General features: G+C 34.8%; 1 protein-coding gene across 1 annotated transcript in view; it reads left to right on the top strand.

Moving 5' to 3' along the window:
- The window catches only part of smurf2 (SMAD specific E3 ubiquitin protein ligase 2), a 78,475-nt gene that overhangs the window by 14,833 nt on the left and 39,093 nt on the right, over positions 1-24,549 (top strand). Inside the window, exons 2-3 of the mRNA XM_051105645.1 lie at positions 15,302-15,340; positions 18,477-18,585. Coding sequence (XP_050961602.1) covers positions 15,302-15,340; positions 18,477-18,585 — 148 coding nt within the window. The remainder of the gene's footprint in view (positions 1-15,301; positions 15,341-18,476; positions 18,586-24,549) is intronic.

Raw genomic sequence — 24,549 nt, 5'->3', positions numbered from 1 at the left:
GTCTCATTGATCAAGCAAATTGTTTTCTTTTCATGTACTTTAAATTCTTGATTAAATCTAATGTGTTTTGGTTTTCTTGCTGTGATTGAACTGCAAGTTTTCATTATTTAGAGCCATATGATTTCCGCAATGCAGAATCACGCAATCCAGTCATAAGAACTAAATTTACTGTATACCACAGAATGTCACAGACTTTGAGATGAATAAATCAGAAGTAGGTCAGTACACTTAAATGAAAACACAACATGGACTAGTTATTTAAATATGAATCCTGCCTGTTCTGCGTGTCTCTGTGTGAATGAATGGCACAGATGCGCGGTTTCATTTACAACACACATAATGAAGTGTGTGTGATGCTCGCTGTTTTCAGCCTCTGCTGCCTCAATTTATGAGTACATGAACACATAAACATAATCTCTAGAACTGCTCTGAGAGTCACTTTATGAGCATTTTACTGTTTCTTTTGAGATATCATATCAAATACAAACAGAAACTTAAAGGTTTTCGCAGCAACCTGTCAAAATAAAAGCTCAGTTTAGCTTGAAGAAACTGTGATAGAAATGTATTATTAAAACACTATTTATAGAGGAATATTTACCAGAAAATTTATTTACCAGAATTTTAGCATATATATATATATATATATATATATATATATATATATTTTTTTTTTTTTATATTAGAATTTGGTAAAAATAAAATTTTAATTTTATTAAACATTTAGTAAACTGCTGTTATATTGTAAGTTTCATGTTTTCAATTAATTAGACACACTTTCTTTATTAATATAATTTAATTTATCCATTTAAAATTGAAAATTAAAAGAAAAATGGAATCTAGAAAAATTTCAAGAAATCATTTTGATTTTGTCAATTAAAAAAAAATGAATAAAATTCAATGTTCTTGCTTTCTAAAGATTTCATGAGATTAATAACAGTTATTGTATTCTATTAATAACTATAGTTTCTATGGTTCAGCTCAGGTTTAAACATCTCGAAATTGGTGGGTGTGTTTTTTTTTTTTTTTTTTTTTTTTTTTTTTTGTTGTTTTTTCCTCGGGCAATATTTAAAACTTTCTTTTCCGGTATTATGAGTCTTTATACAGTACATGGAAAATATAGCTGTCTTTGTATTTTAAGAAGGGGATCATCACATTTGGACATCTGTGGCATCAAAAAGTCATCAAAAGGCATCAAAAACAACCCATGAAATCCCATATTTTTTATTTATTTTTGTTTTCTTCCATTTTAATATTTCTGTTTTTTTTTTTTTTTTGGTTTTTTTTAATTGATTAAAATTTTTTTAAAAAGAGAAAATTAAATTTAAATTTAAAGTGGAATTGTATTCATCAGTATTGATGAATTAATTCTTTCTAATTAATTGAAATCTTGAAAGTTACAATATTTAACAAAAATAAAATGGTTTTCATAGAGCCCTAATTAGTTTCCATCCTAAAGTGAAGTAAGTCATTTTGAAGCTAACAAACAAATCATCAAAACAAATCATCTTTTTTTGTAAATTGGACTGCAGTGCGCAGTATGTGTTTGATTCTTTAAAAAAATCAGCTCGTGTGCTTGATTGATTCATAAGTTTCTTTTTTTTCCCCTGAATTAGACTATTGTGGTTGCACTACTTGTTTTTGATTCACTAAACCAAACTGATTCATAGGACTCCTGTTCTGTTCCTGAGTCACACACTGCTTCTGCTTTTTGTTTTGTCATCTCAGTTGAAAACCGTGTCATTTATCCTGTCACCTTCAATTCAAATTGCAAACTTACATTTATGACTAACAAAAATGTATTTTCTTTCAGTGATTCATTTATTTTTGCAGTGGCACTGGCGATAGAAAGCATTGCAGGAAGGTTATGTTGTTGCAGTCAACCTATTTGTCCCTGTAATTTGTCATTTTGATGCCGTTCTCCACAGTTAAACCACATTTTATGTTGTGTTTCTGCTTTTTTTGTCACTCCAAAGTCAGTAAATTACAGTTTTTATTGACTTGTCAAAGGTGAATGTGCTTGATTTCAACCAGGTGATTTATTTACTAAAGGTGAAAATGTTTTCAAGCAAGCTTTTTAGTATCAGCATTGGCCAATCGCTTGATTTGCAACATGAAGGAAATGATTCACAGTCTGAGATGGAAACCACAAAGGAATTCTGGGATAGCCACTGATGGTCCTTAAGCCTCCTGTGTTTTCTTTCAGTCTTACGTGGCGTTCAATTTGTGACTAAGTGGTCTCTCAGACCTCTGACTAAGAGACTGACCTTTGGCATTGTAAAGACGGCGGCGGAAAATGGATTCCAGAGCTACGATCCAATCCGATAATGTCTTTGCGCCTCCTGTAGCACTTACGTTCGCAGTATCTCGATTGGTCGCCGAGTTCTCCGTTGATAAGCGCACATCTTGACTCAGATGTGAGCCCGGCCAAACAGGATGCCAAGAAGCGGCCCTAATGAATGAGATACCAATCCGGCGAGTGAGAAAGTAAAACTAAATCCTTCCTTGCTCACGAAAATCACGAAAGGGGGGAAACCGGAGAGTGCGGTAGCAGGAAGCGAATTTGAGATTACACCTAGCTCTCCACTAACAACGAGACGACCTCTCCACCCTTCTCTCCTTTCCTCCGTCGTCTTTCCCGTACTGTTTTAAGAAGCGGAGTAGGAAGGAGTGGCGGAGAGAAAGGAAGCCTTTTGTTTACAGACGAACAATGCTGCGAACGAGAGCGTGCGGCCCTAGAGCTGGAGACAAAACATGGCTGCAGACGGGCTGGGCAAGGCTGGGCCGGTCCGCAGATAGTGCGAGGGGAAGCCGTGTGAGGGAGAGAGAGAGAGACGGGGAGGAAGGAGGCCTGCATTCCAGCGAGATGCCTCAGCCTGTTTGGAGTGACTGGATTATGCATTCAGAAAGTCGTGGATGAGCTCAGTAAAGCAAGGCAAACTTTCAGTCACACGACCGTTTAGTTTCACTGCAAAAAACCCCTTGAAAACAAAATAGGAGCTTTGTGGCAGTATAATACACATACTACCAGTCAAAAGTTTTTGAACAGTACGATTTTTAATGTTTTTTAAAGAAGTCTCTTCTGCTCACCAAGCCTGTATTTATGTGATTCAAAGCACAGGAAAAACGGAAAAAAAAATTGAATTATTTTTACTATTTAAAATAACTGTTTTCTATTTGAATCTATTTTAAAATGTAATTTATTACTGTGATTTTAAAGCTGAATTTTTATCATCATTACTCCATTCACATGATCCTTAAGAAATTATTCTAAAATTTTGATTGCTGCTCAAAAAACATTTATTATTATTATTTTGAAAACCGTTTAGTAGAATTTTTCAGGTTTCTTTGATGAATAGAAAGTTTAGAAGAACAGCATTTATGGAAAATAGAAATCTTTTGTAATGTTTGTAATCTTGATCATCACTTTTGATTAATTTAAAGCATCCTTGCTAAATAAAAGTATTCATTTATGTAATTTCTTTACCAAAACTGAATAAATAAATTATACTGCCTACTTTAAAAAAAAAACATTAAGAAATCGAAATTCAAAAACATTTGACTGGTAGTAAAAAATCAAGTATAAAAAATAAAAATGTCATAAATTCAACATTATTCTATCTAAAGATTGTCTAGATTTCATGAGATTAATAACAATTATTTTATTCTATTAATAACTGTAGTTTTTATGTTCGGTGGGTTGTTTTTTGTTTTGTTTTTGTTTTTTCTCCCCCAGGTAATATTTTAAACCTTTTTTTTTTTTTTTTTTTTTTTTTTTTTCTTTATACTTGGAAAATATAGCTGCCTTTGTGTTTTAAGGAGGGGATCATCATATTTGGGTGTCTGTGGCATCAAGAAGTTTGGAAAACTCCTGTTTTAGGGCCCTATGAAATCACTTTTATTCTTTCCCAAATTTAATTTTTCTGGATTACCTTTTAATTTCCATTTAACTTTTTCTAGACTCTGTTTAAAGGTTAAATTAATTTGTTTTATTCAGAAAGCATGTCTAATTACCATTAAAAACAATGAAACTTGCAAAATTTAACAGCAATTTTTTAAACGTTTGACACCAATTACTTTTTTTTTTTTTTTTTTTTTTTTTTTTCCTCAAATTCAGTTTTATTTTTACCTAATTGTGTTTTCCATTAATTTTCTGGATTTTATTTTAATGGTTTCATTAAATTTTCATAATTAAAAGCATCTCAAATTAATTGATTTTATTTAAAAATATATACTAATTATTATTATTATTATTATTATTATTATTATTATTATTTTTATTATTTTATTTATTTTCAGAAAAACTGGTAAATTCTGGTAAATAATGTTTAAAAAAAGTACTGTTTATAATAATTTAGTAGTAGTACTATCTCTATTACATGGAGTAATATATTTCTGTCACAGTTCCTTCAAGTCAAACCGAACTTTTATTTTGACAGGTTGCTGTGAAGGCCTTTAAATTTCTATTTGTTAATGATACCATGATAGTTTTTCTCAAAAGAAACGGTAAAATGCTCATGAAGTGATTTTCTGGGCAGTTTCCACAAAATTTCCTGTAAATTCCGTTTTCATGATTCGATTCGCATTTTCCGCATCGCAGAAATCACAGGGCCCTAATCTTTTACCGTGCTGAGCCCCACATTGTTGCCTTTTTTCTTGGAAACGTCAGGATTATTGTTCCATCTCAGATTTGGATTGTACCCCAAAGCCATTAATTATCCGAATAACATTTGGTTTTTCAGCGCTTTCTCTCTCACACCCCCACTTCCTCTCCAGTGTTGTGTACCATGATGCAGCTTTCCCATTATTTTAACCACTAACCCCATTTGTGTCAACCCCCAAATCTTCCCACAATTCCTTGTGCACTTTCCCATGCATCAATTTTCCAGTCCATCGGTGATGTTTGGATGGGAATTATGCTTAAGTTTGATGACTTGGGCATTATTTGACACCGCCATAGCATGGTAGACAAGAAAACACACCAGGCCTTCCAGTTTCTCGTTGGAGACAGTCCATCTTTTTGTCCCTGTAGTTGAACCCCAATTGATGGAAGTGGTGTTTTACATCAAACAGACTTTAAGGACCATCTTACATCACACTAAACCAGTCGAGCTTGTTAGTATTTGAGCTTTCCAAACCTTCGGGGAACACTTCTCAAAGGAAAAATGAGATTTGGTGGATTGTAGTATGGCGGATTCTCCTCACAACCGTCTGGGAATCGGGATTAGCCGAGAACAATGACCATTGTGCCGCAGTTGGCGTGCTAGGTGTGTTTTGACGGTGTACAAAAGTGTTTTTGACAGCTAGTATTTGTCTTTTTGCTCAAGCGACGGGTCCAATCATATCCACTTCACCTCTCTTTTCTTCTCTTGCTTTTGTACGTTTTCACGGAAAGCATGACACAAGAATCCCAGCATGACCAATAAAATATTGATGTCCTGGCCCGTACGTGCGATCAACCATTTTGTCGTCTTTTTCCAAAGAAAGTCGTGATCGGCTTGTCAGGAAATTGTCTAGTCATTCACGAGGCGTCCGCTGCACTAGACACGAAGAGCGATAGCATCTAAACTTCAGTGCTATTTTGAGCTCCCATTCTGCCTGACGACTTGCTATCTGGGTTAAAGTCAAAACTGTTGAGTACGTCCTGTTTTTCACTTGTGTTTAAATGGTTTAGATGAAGAGGAACATCTCAAATGATGGTTTTGGGCTTTGTTTAATTGGTTTTCCCTCTCGCGTTTGCTTTTGCCTCCTTTTAAGACTTCTTGAAAGGTGATAAAACATCAGAAAAGCAGTCCTTTCGCCACTTACAGAGTCCGCCTGTGATTCACAGAACAAGAATGCACGAACGTGACACAGAAAAAGAAAAGCAGAATGGAAGAAAAGGGCCACGTGTCATGGGAATGATAATGTATGCATCCTGTAGAGCTGGAAGCACGTCTTCTGTGGGAACGAAGCCTTTTAGAAAGTCTTTAGTTTTCCAGAAGTCCTTCGAGACTTGGCAGAAGAGCGGCTCTTTGCTATTTTCACACTGCTGCTCCGTGTGTGTTTGTTTCCCTGCCTTCGTTTCATCAGTGCTTTCTGGGTTTTTCTCACTCCCTGTGTCCTGTCTTTGTCTTCATGCCATTCTTGACGCAAAGAAGGTGTTTGTGACGGACACAGATGCATCGTGAGGCCGCTTTGTCCGGCTCTTCCAGACTCCTTGATAAGAGCAGAAGCGACGGCTGCTGGTACTGACCGTGTCACTTCCTTTTCCCGGTATCAGACTGCTCTCTGTCACTCTCAGGCCGCTACTCTTTGGTTCGAAGGCCTAAATTAGCTACTATCTTGCCCTGTGGAGCCAAACACACACACACGCACAAAGCCACACACAGTTGGACCAAGGAGAACAAACAGAGCTGTCTGACTCCTGCCAAGTTGAAAATGCATCTGAAAATGGCTTTTTTGTCTTACTCAGTGAGTCAGTTACATCGAGTACCCTAATCATCTATCTAAGAACTGTGGGAAACCAGAAACTGCTGTTTTATCACTGCGTGTTAGCTCTTCACGTGTTTTGTTGTACATTTCCATGCATATATCAATTTAATGGAATTTTTTAATGGATTTTTGGGCCTTTTTTTAATGGTGTTTGGTAAGGCAAGCATCGCTATAACTGTTGCTCAATGTATTACACTTAAGCAACTAAGCTAACTTAGATTAATAAATGCTTTAATTTAGTTTGTTGTTATTTCAAGGTACTACAAGATACCTAATGCATTATCTAGGGTCTTATGATTTCTGTGAAGTGGAAAACCCAGACAAAATTGAGGAATCCTGCCATAAAAATGGGATTTACTGTATAACACGGAATGTCCCAGAATTTGCCAAATTTTGGATGAATAAATCAAAAGTAGGTCAGCACACTTAAGTTGTAATGCGACAAATAGTGTATGTGAATATTAAGCTGCAAAAATACTATTTAAATACGAATCCTGCATGTTCTGTGTGACTCTGTTTATTTTGTGAAAAACTACCATCATATCATAAAAACAGAAACTTTAAGGTCTTCGTAGCAGGCTGTCAAAATAAAAGTGTGGTTTAACTTGAAGAAACTGTGACGGAAATATATTACGGAATGTAATGATAATACTACTACTACTAATAATAAAATTATTAATATATTTTTTTTAAGGAATATTTACCAGAAAAAGTATTTATTTACCAGAAAAATGTAAATGCACAACACAGTATTTCTTTAAAAAATTTAAAAAAAAATAATAATAATAATAATTCTTTATAAAATCAATTATTTAGAGATGCTTTTGGTTATTGACATTTAATGAAATCCATTATGAAATCCCAAAAAAAATTAATGGAAAACGTAGAATTTGGCAAAAATAAAACTGAATTTGAGGGGGAAAAACATATTTCATTAGGCCTTAATTAATTTTTTGTTAATCTTTTAATAAACTGCTTTTAAATTGTCCAAGTTTCATGATTTCAATTAATTAGGCATGCTTTTTTATTAATATATATTTTTTTAATTTAACCATTGAAACAGAGTCTAGAAAAAATAAAAGGGATAAAAACAGAATCCAAAAAATTGGAAATAAATGAAATGTAATTTAGGAGAAAATAAAACCGATTTTTATAGGGCCCTAATTAGCTCATGTTGACAAACTGAATCTTATGGTGACCTGTCAGTGAAATTGCTTTTAAATATTTCAAATTATGTTCAGTTTGAAAGCATTTCTTTGGCTATAAAAATACTTATCCTGTCTTTGCAAATGACTGAAAAAAAATAATGTAAATGCATTAGTCAGAAAGTGCAGCAAACCTGATTAAAGTTACTCCTGAATTTCAGCAGGGTGCAGCATCTTTTTTTGTACACTGTAAAAAAAATCTGTAAAATTTACGGTAAAAAAAACAGCAGCTGTGGTTGCCAGAATTTTACCGTAAAAAAATACAGTAGCAACGTTTTAGGTTTTATGGTTTTTACCTAAATTTACATTTAAATACCGTAATTTCATTAACCGACATAACGTAAATAATACCAAACTGCTGAAGGACTGAAATATGTTTTGTACCTTTGTAATACACTGATATCCACCAAAAGCAGGTGCTCATCTCATCAAAGTCCATCACAAGCAGCTTTTAAATAATAACATATACAGCAGGTGCACAGTGTCATTCACACAAACACTAAACACCATCATAGTAACACACATGAAATAAATGATAAATGATATAAAAAAAAAAAAAAACAGTTTTGTTCAGGCACAGTCTTAACTTTATAGCACTAAAGCGTTCCTTTCTTTGTGTCCAACTCTCAGTGTAGAAAGCATTGTTGTCAAGTGTTCAGTGTTCTTGGTTTCGAATAGCTGATGTTATCTGACGTACTAAACTAGTGTTGCAAATTTCAAGAGCGTCACAGAAACCAGTCGAACCTTCTTTTAGTTTGCTTTAGGGACAGGAAGCAGATAAACATTGACAGAATCTAAGCCAGGTTTTTTTTTTTGTCTGCAGTTCGCTTCCAGTACAACGGTGTCATGTCTATTTATATGAGCTCATGCACTGATGTCTTACGTCTGATGAATTGATAAGTGTGTGTTAGTGGCCGTGAATCACTCCATTCATAAATGAACATCTGTGGCGCGGCAGATGCTGTCGCTCGGAGGACAGATGCGTCGGAATTTCACTTTGCGAGTGATTCACAGCCAGCCTGATGAAACTCATACGCAGGAATGAAGATTGGCTGCATTACACTCTGCCGGTTCACTATACATCGCAGAGAAATATTGATCTGTCACTGCAGACCTCAAGGAATGGTGCTTTATCAACTAGTACTGTGACTTTCTCAGCGGAGAGATTGATAGTGTGTTTTGTTAACTGCTTGAGTGCATTTCACTCAGGGAATTTGATATTGTTCCTGATCTGGGAACCTCTTCAATTAATGAATGACTTTAGTAAGAATAAATTAAACTAGAAGATATATATTTGCTTGAAAGATAAGTTCACTTCCAGAATAAACAATTCCTGGTAATTAACCCCCATGTCTTCCAAGATGTTCATGTCTTTCTTGGTTTAGTCGAAAAGAAATTAAGGTTTTTAAGGAAAACATTCCAGGATTTTTCTCCATATAGTGGACTTCAGTGAGGATCAACGGGTTGAAGGTTCAAATTACAGTTTCAAAGCAGCTTCAAAGGGCTTTACACAATCCCAGACGAGGAATAAGGGTCTTATCTTGCAAAACGATTGGTCATTTTCTTAAAACAATAATTTGTGGTTAAAAAGTATACACGTTTTTATTTTTGACCAATGATCAAGCGGTTCGCTAATCGTTTCAATAAGACCTTTATTCCTTGGCTGGGATTGTGTAGAAGCCCTTTGAAGCTGTTTTGAAAATGCAGTTTGGGCCTTTGGGATTTTGTGAAAACGTGGCGGAATCGCAGAATCCAGTCATAAAAACGGAATTTACTGAATAACGCGGAATGTCACGGAATTAGTCAAAGTTTAAATGAATTAATCAAAAGTAGGTCATTACACTTAAATCAAACCACGATATGGACTAGTATGTGTAAATATTATGCCACAAAAATACCATTTAAATGTGAATCCCGCATGTTCTGCGTGTCTGTTTTAATGAGTGGAGCAGACCAGCGGTTTTGTTTACCGTTTCAGCTGTCGTCTCGTTAAATGAGGGCATAAATACATGAACAGTATCTGCTGAGAGTCAGTTCATGAGCATTTGACCATTCCATTTTAGGAAAACTAGCGTTATATCACATAGAAATGTAAAGGTAGACACGGCAATCCGTGAAAATAAAAGTCTTTAACCTAAAAGGTTTAACTTGAAGACATTGTGCCAGATATATATTACTACCATTACTACTACTAAAATGAAACAAACATAATTTTTTAGGTTATAATCACACAACATTTCTTCCATGTTTTAATTTCAATAGTAAATACTCCTTTGTTTGCCAATAATTAAAAGATAAATGAAATTAATGTTTTATGCCTTCATTAAACCTTTAATAAACCTTTTGTTAAACCTTTATTAAGTTGATGTGAAATTGTATAAGTTTCATGATTTTAATTAATTAGAGATGCCATGCTCTTTGTTAAATAAGAATTAATTTAACCATTAAAAAGGAGTGGAATGGAATTTGGGAAAAAAATAAAACGGATTTCTTAGGGCCCTATTCAAATGGAGAAAAATCCTCTAAATGATTCATTAAAATAGGCTTTATTCTTTTATGAAGCATCCACTTTTTACAGTTCAGTCAAAAAGCACTGTACTTTATTTTTCTTGTTAAACATCCTGTTTCTCTTGGAAATCAGATTATGAAGTAAAATCACTGCATGCTGACTTTAATGCAAATGAAAAAGGTTGTGAGGGATAGGTTGTCATTCTACATTTTAGCTGGACTAAAAACTTTTTGAAAATATGCACGATGTAAATTAAGATGGGACAAGATGGTCAAAGTACTGTACTTCCTTCCTCTCAACCTTGTTTTCGCCAAATAAAGAAATAGTTCCAGCCAAAAATAAAAATATGCTTAAAATTTACTTTGAAGAAATGTAGCATTACTTAAATTTCTCCTCATATGAAAATCACAATGATCCACAAGTAACTCACATAGGGTAGCAAAGCGGTGAAAAATTCCCTAAAGTTTACAAAAGTTTACAAAAATCCTGCAAGTTTCCTGTAACTTCTGAAAAGTTTCTGTAATTTTTGTTGCCTTTTTGCAACCCTAAATCACCACGACTCCAGTCCATCAGTTAACAAAGTGAAAAGCTGTGTAAAAAAATAAAAAAACAAAAAAAAAACAACGTGAGTTCATAATAATGCTTCCTCTGGTGAAAAAGTCCATCCTTGTCCTCTCACATAAAAATCCACCAACGTATTTGTTTAAAGCCATTTTCTCTTGTAAACGGAGCTTGATCTCTGCATATTTCTCTCCTGATTCAGACAAGATGAGTTTTTGTGCAGAAGGAAGTACTATGATGCATAAAGGACTTGTATTTTAGCTGGAAGCATTGGTTTGAAGTTAAAAACGCCTTAATGATTGATTTGTTTCTCACAAACGCGCAGCTTTTCTTTTTAACTACTTAAGATGTTAGTTGATGGACTGGAGTTGTATGGATTGCATACTTATAGATTATTATGATGTTTTTATCAGCTGTTTGGACTCTGATTCTGACGGCACCCATTCACTGCAGTGAGCAAGTGATGTAATGCTAGATTTCTCCAAATCTATTCTGATGAAGAAACAAACTCATCAACATTTCAAGAATAAAGAGAATGAATTTTCAGCAATTCCTTTTAATGCTACTGTGCTCATAATTCAGTTGTTTTCACTTGTGTATTTTTGTACTCGTTCCTAAATGCCCTGTTACTAGTTCTTTAAATTTGCCTCTAATGCAGACACTGTTGCTTAATGTCAGTAATTAATAGAGTTGAGTGCAGACGAGGTGTTGAAGCCTGAGTGTGTGTGCGAGAGAGAGAGAGTGAGACTTCCATACAGAGAGAGAGAGAGAGATACATTCCAGATGGTGGAATGATGAGGTGGGTTTCACTGGAACGTTAAACATTCCCAGGGATGTTTGCAGAGAGAAATTCTTCCTCGACTGCGAAGCAAGCATGTTTCCTTTTTATCCGATCCCTCCCTCTCCTCTTTCTCTCACCATCTCCCTCCCTTCTCTTGGATCCAGACCGCCGCTATCATCACCTGCTGCAACTGTCCGAACCCTTCAGTCTCTTTGCTTTTCCTCACACACTGGCTTGATGAATTAATTTGGTCACTTGTTATTTCTAAAGCTTTTTTTTTTTTTAGTTGGATTGACTCTCTGTATGTGTATGTGTGTGCACGTATGAGTTGAAGAATAGCCGTGGTCGTGCCGCAGACAGAATCAATAGCAGTCTCAGTATGGGTGTTTCTGTGTCTGTTTGGATTTGCTAAGTAAAGTCTGCAGCTCACCTGCACATGAGCAGTTTCTCGGCCCTTTAACCTCCTCCACACATTCCAGTTATTCCTACCATCTCAGCTTTCTTACATCTGGAGGGGCGAACTGCTGTAGTTTTTTGCTCTAGTTGTCACATTTCTGGTGCAGTCTGTCCTCCTTTGAGTTTTTAGTCTCTCCATCAAATGTCTGTCTGCTAGAGCTGTCACGATTCCTCAGCTCACTTCGAATGAACCCTTTTCACAAGCCTATGATGACGCGTTTCAGCGGTCACCGTCATCGTAAATCCTTTAAAGTTTTGTATATTTTGATTTTTAAAAAATATGTATGTACATTTTATAACAATATAGTTTGTATTATATCACCTTTTCATCAAGTTACAAAAAAAAAAGTTAACGCTATGCGAGGGTGTGTCTAATGCTGCGTCTATGTAAGGGACGGTAAATTTGACATTGTTCTCTCTTCTGACTGCCGATATCAGTCTAGCTCATTTTTTTTCTCCTTTGAATGAAAGTCGTGAAAACACTATCGTGTAGTTTTTATTTTGCTATTTGAGCAAATGGGAATGCAAAAAATATATTTGTGGTACTCTCCCATTCACTGCTTTAGGATTTTACCCAACTATGACGACTTCCGCTATGAGAAACTCGGAAATGTGAGAAAGGTCCATACTCGATTTAAAAGAAAAAAAAAAATCAATTGCATTTTGCCCGTGTCGAGTAACGGCAGAACACCAGAAGTGGCGCATTCCCTGGACGAGAATCCATGAAGCGCATTATTACTGTAAAAATCATAATAAAGCCTAATGATATTGAGAATTCACGAACGCTACATTTCAGTTAAATAAATATATGCGCTTTTACTTATTTACATGCGTGTAGTTTACGTCCCTACGTGTCAGCTGCTCCACACGAACGTTATCATTTACTTGTGTGGAGCGTCTCAAACTCCATCTCTGCTTGTTGCTGTGAGTTTGGGTTTATTATACAGTTCATCTGGGAACGCAACATGTGCCATTTTATCAGATTTCTACGGTAAATCATTTATAAACCTACACAAACACATGATAACACACCACTATCTTTCTCAATAAGCTAAGGTTAACTGTTCGTCACGATTTCAGAATAAAAGCTCAAACACTCACTCTAACTTTATACGTTTAGATATCCACATATTCAAGAAACTGCAGTGTCTGTAGCATTTCTGTCGTGAAGAAATGGCCAAATATTAAAGATTAAGTGGACATTTGAATTAAAGTTATGTTTAGTCAATATTAAACAAAGATTAGATCGCGTTGTAAAGTGTAAAAACGATCATCAGGCCGTTGGCGCCCTTTGCAGTCATTTGTTATAATGCGTACTGTACTCGACTGTTTATAACACATTATTTGTTTTAACAGCTTTGTTCAATAAAACAATACAATTGCTTGCTTTTGATACTTTATTTGGACTAAATATTATTGGCTCATTGCTATTATTTATGTACTTAAAGTCATTTTAAAGGCTATTGTTCGCTAAGGTCTATTTTATTACTACAAAAAACGTACTATAATTCTACAGTTATTCTATTAATCATCAGAATAATCAGCCGATTACTCAATTACAAAAATAATCATTAGTGACAGCCCTACTGTCTGTCCTCCTTTTTTTTTTCTTTCTTTCTTTCTTTCTTTCTTTTTTCATTTTGTATTAGTGATACTTATTTCCTGGTATTTTTTTTTTTGTTTAATTTATTGATCAGTGTTGCATACATATCGTTTGATATTTAATTGGTTATGCTCATTTTCTAATTTTTAAATTTAGATTAAATTTTTCTGCCATCTAACGCACTCTTAGTTTTAAAAAATTATGGTAATATAAATAAATAATAAAAATTGAATGACGCTGTTAAATCTTTATTATATGTGACCACAAAACCAGTCGTAAGTAGCACGGGTATATTTGTAGCAAAAATACATTGTATGGGTCAAAATGATCAATTTTTCTTTTGTGCCAAAATCATTAGGATGTTTTTATATATTAGGATATTTTATTCATTAGGATATTTTGTAGATTTCCTGCTGTAAATGTATCAAAGTGTAGTTTTTCATTTTGCTAACAACTTCATTTGGACAACTTTAAAGGCGATTTTCTCAATACATATGTATGTCGATATAGTCGTATCTCATCCATATGTTGTCCTATCCTAACAAATACATCAATGCCAAGCTTATTTATTCAGCTTTGATGCCTACATTTTTAAACTTTTTATAATTTAAATTGATTTGTTGCACTTTATTTTCAATTTGGACAAAACAGAATTTTAATAGGCCATCTATTGGAAATCGGCTCTACTTCCGTCTTTTATTTCTCATTGTAAATGTCTCCAAATGCTCCCAGTATTGCATCTGAGACTTTTAAAACACAAAAATCTGTATTTTGAAAGGTTTCTCACCCTTAGTCCATGTTATGAACCTTAAAAGTTGATCCTTTTGATCGTGAACACTTTTCAGCTTTGTTGTGATCCGAAACTGTTCCTTGACCTCTTGACATTCTCACAGATGTCAAAGGAAGAATAAATATCTCCCTGGAGTTGCCTTTGCTATCGTATGGGAAGCTTTAAAGTTTAAGCTGAATTTTCTTGTGTTAACTGACATCTCGGGCCAGTTTGAAGTCAGAAGAACTTGTTTAGCTTTTTCTCTTTTTTTTAAACTGAGTTGTTAAGCTGAATGTAGGCCAGCGGTGGGATGTGGATCAGAGCCTTTTTTTTCGACTTTGCATCTCTAATACATTGTGAGCTTGATCTGGGAGTGCTGAGCGCCGTAAGAGCCGTGCTATGGATTTAAACATTTCTCGGCGGTTTAAACACAGTGAGATCCTAAAAATACAGAGCTCGAAAATTAAAAACATATCTGTTTTTACATGCTGTCAGCCAGTATGAGACCCAAATCCACATGAACTCATTTTTGCTCTGGAGGAAATAATTTTCTTAGTCATTTTCTATAACGTACACAAGCAAAATAAATTTATTATGCTAAGCTGGTATTTGTTTTGAGAGAATATGTTGTTCCTTTCCCAAAGTATAAAACGAGTAATTAATAAATAAGTATAGATTTATTAACTAAAATAAAAAAAGGTTGTAAATATATTAAAAATAATATCTTTATTCAATATATATATATATATATATATATATATCTGTCAAAAAATGTAATTAGTCATTTAATTTAAATAAATCTTATTTTAAGGATATTGAGATTTTTACTGGAAAACAATAATGCGTTCTGAATCAAAACTGTTGTGATTTAAATGTTTGGTGACTATCTGTTTCAATCCAAAACGTCCAAATGACAATGTCTTTTTTTCTTCTTTTCTCTCTGCAGTTCTTTGCGCGAAGAACCTGGTGAAGAAAGACTTCTTCCGTAAGTATCCGACCTTCATAAATACCGAGAATGTGTGTCTGAAAGCGAGTGAACTGCGAGAGCGCTCTATTCCTGTCAGCATATCTCAGCGCAGTGTTTTAGCAGAGGCTCATCTGTTAAAAGTGTGCAGAGAGAGATAAGTGCTCTTCCCCCACGAGACACCAGAAATGTGGGTCAGCTCGGGGAGACAAAGCAACCGCTGGTTGACACATGTACGCTCGCCTCGGTTTCTCTGCCTCCTGACAAACACAAACAACCAAGCCCACATCTGAATCGCTGATCAGATATCAAAGAGAGAGACAGACGCTGTTGGGAGGTGGGAGGAGAGACAGGTACCAGGCGAGACTGATGAAAAAGAGGAGAAAGTTAAAAAGAGAGTAGCAAAAATGTGATGCTGGCAGAGGGATGAGGTTTTGCAGACTGTATGTGGTTAAATTTAAGACTGCAATCCGTCTGCTCTCTTGTGTAAACCTGCACGCATATCTTTGTCTTCCTGCTCAGCCTGCAGTTGAATTCATAATGACAAATAACAATATGAAAAACAAAAGGGAGAAGAAAAACAATATTTTGGGAAATGTGTTTGCTAGGAATAGGGATATACTAATATTATATTTCTAGCCTGTGCTGATATACTGATGATTATTTTTTTTTTGTATTGACTGATAAACAATACATGCCCAATTTTTGATTTGTTTAGAATACATTAGAACTAAATTAGCTTGTCTCATTAAAAATAAAATGATGTGCTAAAAAGTAAAAAGTGGTTTCATTTTTGTTATTGTAGACTTAAGGTTATGATAGTTAAGTGAAATTGAAGTGTCACAATATTAAAATGTAAACTGTGAAATCTACATAATTGCACATTTTGAAATAACTTGTGTCTTCAGCACTAAATACTTCAGTACTTACCAATATTTTCAGTACTAAAGCTAAAGCTAAAGCTTTGATCTAGAATATTGCATGTGCAATCCAATTGAGTTTTTTATGATTGCAATCTTTAAATGCCCACCAGTGTTAATGATGGAAAAAAATACTTAATAGAACTAAAGAGAAAAGTATTCCTGTTTTCTTTTCAAATACACCAATTAATAGAATTTATTGAATTTCTTTCATTGAAATTTTACCAGAAAAGGTTTTAGAATTTTTATCATGTATTCATTTTAAAAATGGTGTATAATTTTAACTTTATATTTTCGTGTGTGTGTCACTTTTTTTTTTTTTTTGTATATAGGGCCTATGAATTAAATTCAGTTTTATTAGGGTCATTCTATAATTGTGGGTACATCTCATGTCGGTGAATTATATTTTTAATATATCTTCATTAGTATAAAGCCCCGATGATTAATTTTCTAGTACACAATTATATTTTTCCCAGTCACACTACTATATGTGACTCTGGACCACAAAACCAGTCATAACGGTAAATTTTTCAAAATTGAGCTTTATACTTCATCTGAAAGCTAAATAAACAAGCTTTCCATTGGTGTATGGTTTGTTAGGATAGGACAATATTTCCTGAGATGCAACTATTTTAATACATGGAATCTGAGGGTGCAAAAAAACCTAAATATTAAGAAAATCACCTTTAAAGTTGTCCAAATAAAGCTCTTACTAATGCATATTACTAATCAAAAATCAAGTTTTGATGCATCTACAGTAAGAATTTTACTAAATATCTTCATGAAACATGATCTTTACTTAATTTCCTAATGATTTTTGGCATTAAAGAAAAATCAATAATTTTGACCCATACAATGTGTTGTTGGCTATTGCTACAAATATACCCGTGCTCCTTAAGACTGGTTTTGTGGTCCACGGTCACATATGTTGAAAAGCCGTGTCTTTTGTTCAAAAATGATGTTCATATCACATACAACCCTGGTATTCAGCTGTCCGATTTTGTAAAGTTGCTCATTCTACTCTGCGTTTAGAAATAAAAAATTCCCTCAAACTATTTGATTTCATAGTTTTGCCTTCAGTTAGATTAGGTTATCAAGACATTTGGGTGTACTCCATTAAAAATAAGTGTTTATTGTGATATAACTTGTTTTGTTTGTGTCCGAAAAACCATTGTCAACTAAGTTACCCACTAGAAAACCCCCCTTAAAAAGGAGTGGTTTGTCCCATTCTCGCATAATTTGCACAGTATGATGATATATTTAATCTAGAAGCACATGGATGAAACACTAGACATTTTGTTCTCTCTCTTTCCCCTAATATTGCTTAAACTAGCAAACCTGTGTCAAGAGTAGATTAATTAACTGTCAACAGTGTTACACAAGTATTATTGCTGCAAATTTTAACAAGACAATTTAACTAAAAGTAATTTTTTTTGTTTATGAAAATATATTTCTAAACACACCATATGCTCAGTAGTTCTAGGCTTCCATGTTGAGTTTAGGCCCAAAACACACAAAAAAATTTACCCAGTAAAGGTAACATGGTGGATGGTAACAAACATAGATGGTATTTTATGCGCATATTCCTACAGATCACCTATATTTCTATAGCACTTTATACAGTATAGATTGTTTCAAAGCAGCTATGTAAGGTCATGTTTGGGTTTTTGGGAAACAGGAAAACTTTCTTCTTCACATTGTCAAATTCTAAATGTACCCATAATTATAGAATGACCCATTAATTAAAAAGCATGTCTAATTAATTGAAATCATGAAACTTAAAACATTTAACAGATATTTATAAAAAGTTTAACAATTAAGTTTTAAAGCCCTATGAAACATTATAAAACAATATAAAATAACTACTACCATTATTCTTTCACTGTAATAAAAAAATAAACCAGAACTGTCATTACAAACCATAAAATGTCGCAATAAAAAGACAATTAAAATAAAATGAAACAAAATGTGTAATAAAAAATTAAGGGACCTTCATATTTTCCAAATGCACAGTAAGTGTTGTGTGGGAGTAACACAGTTATCTAACAAATTACTTGATAGTCACCATTTCCAGTATTAGTTCATCTGTGGTATTTGGAGTTTTATTATTTTTGAACTGCAACATTTACAGGTTTCAGGTTTCAAAAACATTTCAAACCACATTATGAACTAAATTATCTTGTATACAATGCTGTCATCGATACCTGCTCAGCAAACGTTGTTTGTGTATTTTGCAGGACTGCCAGATCCCTTCGCTAAGGTGGTGGTGGACGGTTCAGGGCAGTGCCACTCGACAGACACAGTGAGAAACACGCTGGACCCCAAATGGAACCAGCACTATGACCTGTAAGAGCTCTTCCTGCTTTGATTGCATTCAAACACACAGCCAGTGTCACACCTTGATTCCCTTTGCACTGATCCCAGCTCAGTTTAAATAATCTTCAGATACCAAAATCCAGAAGAAGACCACCACTCAGAAGCAGATCTTATTTCGAAGCACTTGAACATCATCTGTCCAGTAGTTTGAGTCTTAGAGCTTTGGATTTCAGCGCTGTAGTTATTTTCTGTAGGAGCTTAAGAGTGTTAGACTGTGTCATTAGACGCCTCGTGTGTGTGGTTCATTTCGACCGTTTTTCTGCATGAGTCACCCAGAGTAATTGAGCCTGTTTTTGACATCACATTTAAGTGTGCTTATAGATCATGGATCACTTACAACTGGGTTTAAAACAACACAAAAAAAAGAAAGAAGGAATGCACGCACCCAAGTATGGAATATTCAAGCATTGAATAATATTTTGCCATTATTTTCTTGCCATCATGTTATTTCAAATCTGTATATTGTTTTCTTCTGTAAAAACAAGGATATTTTGGAGAATGTTTTTCCATACAATATAAGTGGATTCTTATTATTTTATTTTACTTTATTTTACTCTTAGTGCTTCAAGTGCGTAACGCTGAAATCTTATTGTAATTGTTAGAATGGTCACGGATGAGTGATTTCCACGTAAAACTGACCATGCAGACCAAACCGTAACTGGTAGAGACTTGAAACTTGGAGGGATGGTAGTACTCACACCGCCGACAATGTGACCAAGGCTCACCTCAGTCGACCTGACGAGGCGCTACAGCAATTGAAAGTACAAAATCGCTCATAATGCCAGTCAGTCAGTCGCAAGCTTAATTGTTGTTGGAGTCCTTGGCTCACACCGGCAAAACGCATTGTGAGCCTGGCACAATTTTGGGGTATTTCGCATATTTTGCTAAACCTAGTTTTGTGAACTAGTCCTAGGTTTCCGCTCGACTGGATCCAAACCAGTCCAGGAAGATTCTTTGGAGAGTAAATATCAATATTTATCAAAAAAAAAAAAAGTGGACACCAAAACATTCGAAAAGGGCAGGGCCACTTTTTAGTAAAATGCCTAAAACTAATAATCGGAATGAGGTATCTCCACCAAACTTAGAACACTTATGTAAGAGCTCTATCTGAGGCCACAGGAAAAGAAATTGGCCACTTGGTGCCATTATAAGGGGGGGGGGGACATAAAAATGGCTATAACTAGGCAAACATTTGTCCTATCAACATGAAAATCGCTGTGCACAGTCTTGGTCCAAAGTGCCACAAGTGTCTATAAGGACATCTGTGCAAAAAACATGGTGCCATTGGCCGATGAAGTTTGAGCATCTATTAGAGAAGATTAACAGAGGCCAATCAGAACGAAACTCGCTGGGCTTCGACTCATGGCCCCAGAGGTCTGAGAGAAATTTGAAAGAAATCGGCCACTGGGGAGGCGCTGTCACATTTTTTTGAGGACATAAACGATTAAATAAGGGCATAAACTTTTTAAATAATTGATTTAGGTGGTTACAGACTTGCTAATATGTAATGTCTTTTTCCTTATGTGCTTAAATATCTAAAGTGCTTGAACCCCAGTAATCGCTGCTTGTAGCTATATTATTTTATTTTATTTTCCAAGTAACAGAAAAGCAAAAACACACTATAGAAGTTCTTCATTCAAATTGTGTAATGTTTTTCAAGTCTTTTGAATTCATTATTTACTTCCTCCCCTCAGCCCCCAATCTCTTTTGCGTATCTGCATATTATGCATCTGGTACTCAGGAACCAATATCGCAGTGCATTACTGGCTTGTAAACCTAGCATGACTCGTCTTCACACAGTATATTTGAATTTGCACAATTGAGATTTGAATGCTGCGATGGTGGGGAAAATCGCCAGCAAACATTGTTTGTGTTGACTACTTTCATGGTGCTTTTTTCCCCTTGTTTAAGCTCAACAGTAAAGTAAAATGACCAATTATGGAAAACATTTTTTCAAAATATCCTTCATCTCCATGCAGAGTTTTGTGTTTATCAAACGAAAGAAAATCACGAATGGCATGACGGTGTGTAAATAATGACAAAATTAATATTTGGGGGCGAACTAACCCATTAGCATAGACTTTAAAGTAAGCCCAGGGGGTTTTTCCTTGAACTAGTGGTGTGCGATTTCTTCCAATCTCTGATCAGTGTAGCCCATCAGTAAAGCTCCCAGCATCCTTCAGGCTTTGAGGATTTAGGTCACCTCCTCTGGAGTCGACGGCTCTATCTGTGGAGATCACAGGACGGATTTTCATGGGTGCAAATCCCATATCCTTGAGTTGTATCTTACGCTTCTAGCTCTATTTACATTTTTAAAGAGGTTTTATCTCGAACTACGTTTCACAGCATGGAATAAAAATAGAACTTTCCCTCAACACAGGCTTGTCGCTTTTCCCACAGACCAGAAGCACAACTTAATAGAGGATGTAAAACATTAAAAACCGAGATACATGGGGAAAAAAAAGAAGAAGCAGATTTCCCATACTTGTCCCGTTCTCATGTTGAGCTGACAGTCGGCAGCTAGAGGAAGCACATGTCTCCGTTTGTTTGGTTGCCAGGGCAACCGTAGACTAGCCCTCACCCCCCAGGATGGCTGTCGAGTTAGCCAAACATGTCACGTTTGTCAGCGCCACGCAACCCGGAATAATGGGTGGGGAGGAGAAAACCAAGAAGATGTTGCCTAAACCCTAAACCTAAATCCTAAACACTATATAAGTGCTTTTGAACTAAAAGTAAAACTATGATTCCCATAATGCACATCAGACGGATTCAGTTGTCTCTTTGTTGGCAGGGAAAACACTTGAAATGTTGCCATTGTTGAAAGGTTATTGAGCTAGTTTTATTTTTGTTGAATGTCAGGACCAGCACAATGTCAAAATCATTTAATGATGAAAGATTGACAGGGCTAAAAACCTCCTAGGCCTGCTTGTTGAACAGAAAGATAATTGCTGATGTGTATAATGAACAGCAGCACAAGAAAAACTTGCTGATAACCAAAAACAGTGCCAACTGAGATTAACATTTACATTTATATTCATGCTTTTAGCAGATGCTTCTATCCATAGAGGAACACAAGTAATAAGGTTAAAACATTAACCTAGATGTGAGGAAAAGATGAAAAGTGTGAAAAGCGGGAGAATATGAGCTAGATATTTAGGTCAAAACATCAGTTTTGCAAATTGTTTTCTGTAGAAGTTGATTAAAAGGCGAAAGAATCAGACTTCAGGAAATGTAATCTTGTAAAGGGAACAAACGGCACAAACATGATGCGAAGCTCTTGAATGAAGTGAGTTCTAAGGTGGTCCTTTAATCCTGGTTAGTTAGTTGACCTGCTTATTAGGGCTGTCACTAATGATTATTTTTGTAATCAAGTAATCAGTCGATTATTCTAATGATTAATCAAGTAATCGCATACTTGTAGGACTCTGATTTCCACAAGGTTGAAAACACAGATGGAATTGTGTAATCCAGTCATGAAAATGGAATTTGCTAAATTTTGGATGGATAAATAAAAATTAGGTCAGTACACTGAAGTCAAAACACGATATGGACTAGTGTCTTACTTTAAAAAGCAATTATTTATAGTTACTAGTTTCTTCTCACAATTAGTGACTGAGTTAGTAACTGAATTACACCATTATAGTAGTAACTAATTACCAGGGACAGTAACTATTGTGTTACTTTTCTAAAAACTATTCATATATGTCACATAACTTGGACAGCCCTAATATTAAATATGTTAAATGAATAAACCATTGTACACTAATGTACACTATTTTAATGTTACTGTGAGACAATGTGAAAGATGTAAATATTACGTTATTGGGGGTCGTTTCAACCCAGCGGACATGAAAAACATTGAGGCAACTCTGTCAAACCCTCTGGGGTCAAAGACCACACCAGTGTGGTCTGTCTCGTCTTTTTTCTTGATGACTGTGAAAAGAACTAAAAATACTCCGTAATTTTTGATCGTACAGAAAAGAATAAGGTATCATTTGAAACTGCAAAGGGTCTACTTTTGTGTATAGTCATAATAACAACAAAACAATGTGCTTATGTAAAATAAAGACAGTAGACAGGGTGCACTCTCTGCCGTCTTGGTCTCAGTTACCTCTCTTCACAGGCACATAAATAAAACAATTGGACAGACGTCCCCTTTTTTCAGTCTGAATCTCAGCGAATACCTGCCTCACAGGCATGAGAAATATATAGTAAGCTTGAAATGTCTAGGTCTTCACAGCAACCCATCAAAATAAATGTTTGGTTTAACTTGAAGAAACTGTTACAGAAATGTACTACTTAATGTAATAATAGTAGTAGTAGTAGTAGTAGTAGTAGTAGTACTACTACTACTAATTATTATTAAGTGTGACCCTGGACCACAAATCCAGTCATAAGTTTATACATCTGGAATCTGAAATAAGCTTTCCACTGATGTCTGGTTTGTTAGGATAGGACAATATTTGGCTGAGATGTAACTATTTGAAAATCTGGAATCTGAGGGTGCAAAAAAAATCTAAATATTGAGAAAATCGCCTTTAAAGTTGTCCAAATTAAGTTCTTAACAATGCATATTACTAATCAAAAATTAAGTTTTGATGTATTTTTTATTTACAAAATATCTTCATGGAATATGATCTTTTAATATCCTAATGATTTTTGGCATAAAAGAAAAATTAATAATTTTGACGCATACAATGTATTGTTGCTATTGCTACAAATATACCTGTACTACGTAAGACTGGTCTTGTGGTCCAGGGTCACAAATGAGTATTTTAATAATAATAATAATAATAATAATAATAAAAAAAGAATATTAATACATTTAAAAAATCAATTAATGCTTTTGATTATTAACATTTAATGAAACAAATAAAATGGAATCCAGAAAATTAATGGAAAATGCTGAATTAGTAAAAATAAAACTGAATTTGAGGAAAAATGTTTTTTTTTTAAATGCCTTAATGTTTTTTTTTTTGTTTTGTTTTGTTTTTTTTTAAGTTTAACTTTTAATAAATTGCTATTAAATTGCGCAAGAATTCTGATTTCAGTTATTTAGCAAGCGTTTTGATTAATGTTTTTAATTTAACCATTAAATCAGAGTCTAGAAAATTTTAAATGAAAATGGGGAAAAAACGAAATTTGGAAAATTCTGGGGGAATGGTTTTCATAGTGCCTTACATTTGTATAAGCTTTCCACATATGCTTTAAATTAGATTTAAATAAAATGCATTAATAATGCATATGTCATCACATTGGACATATATTTGTTATTAGCCTATCTGTGGAGTTAAGGTTGTTGGTGTATCCTGGGAAAGTTCAGAAACAATCACTGAGGTTTGATGAAAGGCTATCAGAGAAACCTAAAATTCACTAAACCGTAATTATCTGTTGTTAAGTGTTGACAGCACAGGTTTCGGTTTATTGTCTTGGCTTTTGTTTTGTCCTGTCATCTTTTGGTCTGGTTGAGTGACTTGTTGCTACAAGCACTCGTCTGGTATAAGTAAAATTTGGCATAAAGACTCTCCTAAGTATTGTGTATAAAGGCTGTTATGAGCTCAGAGCAGTTTTTTGGCTCTGTAGATGGCAGATAAACGTTCTCCAGACCAGAGAAAGGAACACTGATTGTTTGGGTTTGGTTGGACTCATTCTGGTGAGAACGTCCACAGAGTCACTGGCATTCTGTCTTCTTGTTTCTTTCATCCTACCCCTGTTTCTGCCCTTTCTCTCTTTGCTCCTCTACCTCTTCGATTTGGTTTTTAGTCCAAACAAGATCTGTTGCCCAGGGATTCTGTCCCGTTGGCAGGCGTACAGAACGTTCAGACTTTGCTTGGACATTTTCTGACAGCCTAGCTCCTTTTGATGTCCAGTTCTGGAGGTGTTTCTGTTCCCTGAATTTAAGGGAATCATTTGTTTTGTCTAACTCCATGCCAA

Source organism: Labeo rohita, chromosome 3, assembly GCF_022985175.1.
Source record: "Labeo rohita strain BAU-BD-2019 chromosome 3, IGBB_LRoh.1.0, whole genome shotgun sequence".
NCBI classification, from domain to species: Eukaryota; Metazoa; Chordata; class Actinopteri; order Cypriniformes; family Cyprinidae; genus Labeo; species Labeo rohita.
This window is presented reverse-complemented; position numbering and strand designations above follow the sequence as displayed.